This window comes from Neopsephotus bourkii, unplaced genomic scaffold (assembly GCF_033783945.1).
Source record: "Neopsephotus bourkii isolate Nb327-2 ecotype Australia unplaced genomic scaffold, CSIRO-AGI_Nbou_v1 NB_625, whole genome shotgun sequence".
Classification (NCBI taxonomy): Eukaryota; Metazoa; Chordata; class Aves; order Psittaciformes; family Psittacidae; genus Neopsephotus; species Neopsephotus bourkii.
In genome coordinates, this window is record NW_026901124.1 from 200,619 (window position 1) to 206,618 (window position 6,000).

Sequence of the window (6,000 nt, forward strand, 5' to 3'; positions counted from 1 at the left end):
TTAAGAACTAATGATACTATTTACTGGAGCTCCATCTTTCAAAAAAAAAATCTGTGTTTCCACCATGTATTTTGTTCCCCCACCAGACTACAAAGACCACCTATTACAATAGGTGAGCTCATTAAGCATGCAGCTCCTTAGTCTTGCAAGCTGTTGCGATAAGCAGCTGTTGCAAGAGGGTGAAAGGTTGAATTATCAATTTGGGCAGCACAGCTCTCCCTTCAGCAGGCCCAAGAGAGAAAGTATTTGAGCAACAGCTCCACTAGTGTGAGATATACCTTTGACTACAGCACACAAGCAAAACATCAGTGGTATTTTAGTGACATGCTTCCCCACCCAGTAAGCAAGACACTCCCAGAAGTTAATTGTCAAAAGATTTATTATGAAAACTTTAACAGCAGCAAATAGTTCAATAGAAATTATTGCATTATTAAACTAATTCCGCAGAGTGACCCAAGAGGCCTGTTAAAGTCTACTTTGGAACCTAATTTAGTAACCAGGTAATCCATCAAAATTGAAACTTCCTTCTGTGTTTTGCAGATAGCATGAACAGCTCCTAGTTACAATACTCTGTCCAGTCCTTCTCGAAAGTTTCGGCCCACTCCCCTCAACTTTCTCTCTGCCTTCTGAAACAGCTCCACTTGACCAGGAAACTTGCAATACTTCTTTCAGTTCCATGGTATGTCAGCCTTTCCACGGTTGCAGCCTACTGAGGCTCACTAGTGAGGTGAGCTGTTCTCTGTCTCCTCTGTAACAGCCCACTGCATGCCAGTCTGAGTGACTTTAATCCAGTCTCTTGACCAGGCTAATCCATGGAATCAGCAGCTTGTTGCACAATGGTGAACCCATACCATGTAGAGAATGCAACAAAGGTTTCAGCCTCCCCAGATGCACTGAGTCACCATCACTCAGGCAGGGGGACAGTCGGCACCCAGTCATTGACATTTCGACTAGCTTCGCAAAAAGAGTTCAGCTTTTCTAGAGCCGGGTCCTTCCAGCCTTCTTCACTCGGGTTCTGCCAGAGAGAAAGAAGTTGCACACCATGAGTGCTGCCCGCCAGCTGAGGTCATCACAACATTTACAGAAGCATTAGTTTAGGAAGCAAGGCACTTTCGGGTTGTATGTCCCGAAACAGCCAGAGCTGGAAAGCAGTGATGTTACCCTTGTGGACAACTGAGGAAATCCACACTTACGAGAAGTGCAGCCTCCTACTACTACTCAGCTGACTTTCTGTACGGTGAGCCAAGCCCGCTTCCTTTCCCTGCCCAGAGGATGCTCCCACTACCAGCAGCTTTAACCACCCCACACGGAGTCCCGCAACGCAAGCACAGCATTGGAGGACAGCACCCCGCTCGGCTTCCGCTGACACTCACCATGATAAGGATGCAGTGGAAGTCCCGCGGCTCCCCAGAGTCCTCGCTGGGCCCCACGATGGCAGCCAGCTTGGCTAAGTCGTTCACCCTCACGATGTCAATATCATTCTCGCAGCAGAAGGCTTGGATCAGAGTGAAATGGATCTGCAGGGCAATGTCCCCCTCATCCTCCTCGTCCGCGGCCAGCACACAGAAGGCTACGTTGTCGGGATCGCTGCAAGAGGGGATCGGTGCGTTGAGCCCGGCGGCCGGCGCTGAAACCCCCGCGCTCAGCCGGGCGCTGTCCCGAACCCGCCCTCCGTACTTACACATTCATCAGCTTGGCTGACTCGTAGACGCCGGCGGTGAGGCAGCCGCGGCGCTGCGCCGACACCAGCAGTTCGTGGAGGGCCTTACTAGCACCCTGCATCCTGCGGGCGGGAGAAGGCGCAGAGTGAGCGCTGTGCACGCCACGTCCCCACAGGCCGCGCCGCTTCCCCACCGCCGTGCCCAGACCCCCCGGACGTACCAGTCGTGGTCCGTCGGCAAAGCGTGCTGTCTGTGGATTTCCTCCAGAGTCATAGCAGCGTGTGCACTCAGCTCGGCGGCTAGCGGCAGCACCTCCGAACGACAGCTCTGCTTCCCCTTCTCGCTCCCTGCCCGAGCGCTCTGAGGTAAAAGCCAGCAAACCGCCTTATTTATAGCCCGCGCGGCCGCGGCGCCCGCAGCTGGCGGCGCCTCCCGGGCCCCCATTGGCGGGCGCCGGAGAAGAGGGGGGCGGGGGGGCAGGGCTTTGTTATGCTAATCGGCGCGCGCCGGCGGCGGGTTGGAGTGCCGGGGGGGGAGGAGCGGGCGACTCGTGCCGGGAGGCCACGTGGGGCAGGAGCGGAGTGGGGGTGGGGCGGGGCGGCGCGTGCCTGAGGCGCGGCGCTGCCGGCGGGAGAGCCGCTGCCCGTGTGGCGCGGGGCTGCGCGCGGGAACGGCGCAGAGCGCAGCCGGGCACTGCGGAGCCACCGCGGAGCGCGGGTGCCAGCAACGGGGCCCCGGGCCGGGGGGGGCGGTGGCCTGCGCGCGGGCAGCATGGCCCCGGTGCAGCGGAACCCGCCGTGTCCTGTGCACAGGAGCCGGGCCAGGCGCTCGAGGGAGGTGATAATCCCCCTCCGGTCGGCCCTCGCGTAGTTTGTCCCGTTCCGGTACCCCCAGAGAGGAAACACAACAGTGAAGTGGAGCGAGTGCAGGTGAGGGCACCGAGTCCAGCGCTGCTCCGCTGCCCTGCCCTGCGTGCTGAGGGATCCGCGTTGGTACAGTCCGGGAGCACTGAACACCCGTGTGGCTGTCATCGAGAAAACATCCTTACAGCATGCCCGGTGCAGAGATGACAGACAGCGGGCGTTAGGTTGGATCGAGAGGCTCAGAGGGGATATAAAGAAAACCCTTTTCCCCTGACGGCAGCCAAGCAGCAGAGCAGGCTGCCAGGCCAGGGAGCCTATGCACGCTGCATCCTTGCTGAGTTGCAAGCCCCAGTGGAACAGAACCCCAAGAGACTCGGTCTGAGCTCCCTGGTGACCCTGCTGCAGGCAGGAAACCTCCTCAAGTACCTTCTGAGTTGTATGTTCCTACGAGCCTCGTATTTCAACTTTGTATTTATTTTCCACGAAATCTCCAGGGATTTTTTTTTCCAGTGGAGCTTTATTTAAAGTAGGTTAGATTAGTAGATTTGGAGAGTAACGTGAGTTATCCTTCACAGTTAATACAGTGTAAAACGTGTATGATTTTGAATTCACATTTGAACCTGTTCGTCAGTAAACCAGGAAATAGCAGAACAAATTTTCCCACTGTGAAGGAATACAGTCTAAATATTAAAGAACAAACCCCTTCCCAAGTCCTTTAATAGATTAGGCTGCCGGTTATTACTCGTCCACCAGGTAACCGCTTCAGACCATCACCGAGCCGCTCCGCAGAGGTTGTGCAGAGCCACCTTGCGGTAGACCTGCGCCGAGTCAGGAGCGAGCTGAGTCCCGCAGGTTGCACGCAGGGAGCTCTGTAAACCAGCACCCTCCCTGCCCCCTCACCTCCGGCCACATCGTCCCCTTTCAAGGGTTTTTAAACCCAGACCCAAGGGTGTCCTTTCCTCTGGAGACTCCTACATCAAAAGCGGCCCGTCGGTGGCTCTGTGCAGAGTGTAGTACATCTGCACAGCAGTTTCGGCCTCTTTGTGCATCGTAATTGCAGTACAGTTCCTGAAACTGAGCCACTTCAGCAGCTTGCTGTATTTCTGCTTCCAGTTGTTTCTAGTTGGTGTCCCAGGCATCTCTAGAGGTGACAGCATTGGGCCCTGCAGTAATCTCTTAGTGAGCTTCCATTTTAAACTGATGACAGCAGCAGTGTCTGCTAGATTGTCCTGGGTTCAGCTCTAACAGTTATTTTTCTCCTTCCTGGTAGCTGTACCCTGGTGCAGTGCTGTGTTTTGGCTTTAGTCTGAGAGCAGTGCTGGTAACACACCAGTGTTTCAGTTGTTGCTAAGTAGTGCTTACCCTGATCAAGGACTTTTCAGCTTCTCATGCTCTGCCAGCCAAGAGGAAGCAGAGACAGGACACGTGACCCAAAGTAGCCAAAGAGGTATTCCATACCACAGCACGTCATGACCAGTACATAAACTGGGGGTAGTTACACAGAAGAACAGAATACTGCTCGGGTCGGGCTTGGTATCAGTCAGCAGGTAGTGAGCAATTGTGCATCACTTGTGTTTATTGGGGCCTTTTTTTTTTTTTTTCTTTCCTTTTTAGTTTTATATTCTCTCCCCTTGTTATTTCCCTTGCCATTATTATTATACTTCAGTTCTTGTCTCAGCCTGTGGGGTTTACCTTCCTTTGATTGTCCTCACCATCCCACCTGGAGAAGGGGGCCAAAAAAGTGAGGGAGTGAGCAGCTGCGTGGTTCTGAGTTACCCGCTGGGCTTAAACCACAACACAGATACATCCAGCCTCTCTGAGAACATTTCCCAGGTGATACCGGCAGAGCTGTCAGGGCTGGAGAGACAACTCTTTGTTGTAACCACCAGTCCTCAAGCCTAATGACCTTTTGCACCCTACTAACATGGAAAGGGACCCTTGACTTGTGAACCTCTGCCAGTGACATGACACACTGAACTGGCTTGAGCAGGGCATAAATTCTTAGTTTGTCTTCTTTAAGAAATATATAAGAATTTTTCAGAAGATTACCTCCCAGTTTGTATTCATGAAATGGCAATTGTGTTCATAAGTATAGTGTGTACCATTTGTTCTTAAAAGGTAAAAATTGTTTTTATGTCTGCCTCTTCTTTTTTTTTTTTTTTTTTTTTTTTTGACTCTAAATGTGTAAGTGTGGAAGAATGTGGGAGAATAGCTTGAGTGGTAACTGGCACTTTTAGGTTTTCTCATTAAATTGGGTTAGACATACTAAATGGTACATTTCTTAGAAGTACTGAAGGGTAGATTCTGATGCATTACAGTAGTTCCAGTGCATGATGGAATAGGTGAAAAATCCAGGACTGACTCAGGGCTTTGAAAGATGCTGACGTTAACTGTGACTTTGATAACTTTCCCATTACGGTGGAAATGAAAGTTACTTAAAATATATCAAATTAGTAGGCCAGAGTATCTTGTAGTGAATAAGAGCATGTATGTAGTAGTACAACATACATAAGGATCTAAATAATAAAGTGATGCATGGAGCTATGTAACACATTAATCCTTTCACATGCAAGCTTCCAGATTTGGCTTAATGATGCAGTACCCTGAAGTTAGGGCTTCTTGTTATCACACTTTGCAGTTTGCCCCATTATTCCTGGGTCTCCTAGCACAGATGGTGCTGAAGGCCACAAAGCATTACTTGACACCAGCTTACTTCAAACCACTGTATTAACACCAGGCCTCTGATGCAGAAGATGAGGTGCAGGAAGGAAAGCTGTGGCTGCCCCAGATCCCATCCCCATTTTGAAGGCATCATCTCTACAGACATGATACCTTTGATGTTTAGTAAACAAACTAAACTTTAGTGGAGGTTGGGCTCTGCTGCTTGCTTTCTTAGCCTTTTCCTTACACGTTTTTAGTACGTCCATGCAAGAAAAGAAGAGTAAATAATAAATAATAAATGATACATCCTTTTTTTGTTTTTCAGCATTCCTGGCCATAAACACCAGAATAAGAATGTTAAATGCCCCATCTGAAAGTTGCACCCACCATTGCCACAGGACATTTGAACATAGTTAGACTGTGCCCTCAGTATGCTTATATGACAAATACTGAACATCAGAATTCACTTCTGTAAGCGGAGCTCAATGTAATCTATGCATCTGATGGAAAACTGGCATGTCTCAGACCTGTGGATTAGTATGGAGTGTGTGAAGCCACGCTGTAGATCAAAGGGTAGGGGAACATCGCGAGGCAACAGTACTCAGACACGAGTAAGCGGATTTTGCAGTGAACCTCTGCTTTCCACGGCATGAAAAGTCTCGCCTGCAACCCCTGGTTGTGAGGGTCACCTTTAGACCGTAACAAAACGCGCCTCAGCTAACCTGATGCGGCGTTCTCGGTACAGCAGTGACCTCTGGTGGACATCTACAATATTACTGCTGCGAAAAGTCACTAAGGGCCCACTGACAAACGTG

At 50.8% G+C, this 6,000-nt stretch overlaps 1 protein-coding gene across 2 annotated transcripts in view; it reads right to left on the reverse strand.

Annotated features, from left to right (window-relative positions):
- Positions 1–2,020, reverse strand: part of GADD45G (growth arrest and DNA damage inducible gamma) — a 150,673-nt gene extending 148,653 nt beyond the window's left edge. Inside the window, exons 1-4 of one of the 2 annotated variants that reach the window (XR_009725245.1) lie at positions 1,882–2,020; positions 1,682–1,783; positions 1,374–1,587; positions 397–1,015 (exon numbers count right to left, since the gene is read on the reverse strand). Coding sequence is in view for 1 of the 2 variants with exons in the window: in XM_061352160.1 (XP_061208144.1) it covers positions 905–1,015; positions 1,374–1,587; positions 1,682–1,783; positions 1,882–1,934 (480 nt within the window). In the remaining variant the exon portion in view is untranslated. Of the gene's footprint in view, positions 1–361; positions 1,016–1,373; positions 1,588–1,681; positions 1,784–1,881 lie in introns of those variants that run through there. The other variant, XM_061352160.1, reaches the window with a different exon arrangement.
- Between the last annotated feature and the right edge of the window lie 3,980 nt (positions 2,021–6,000).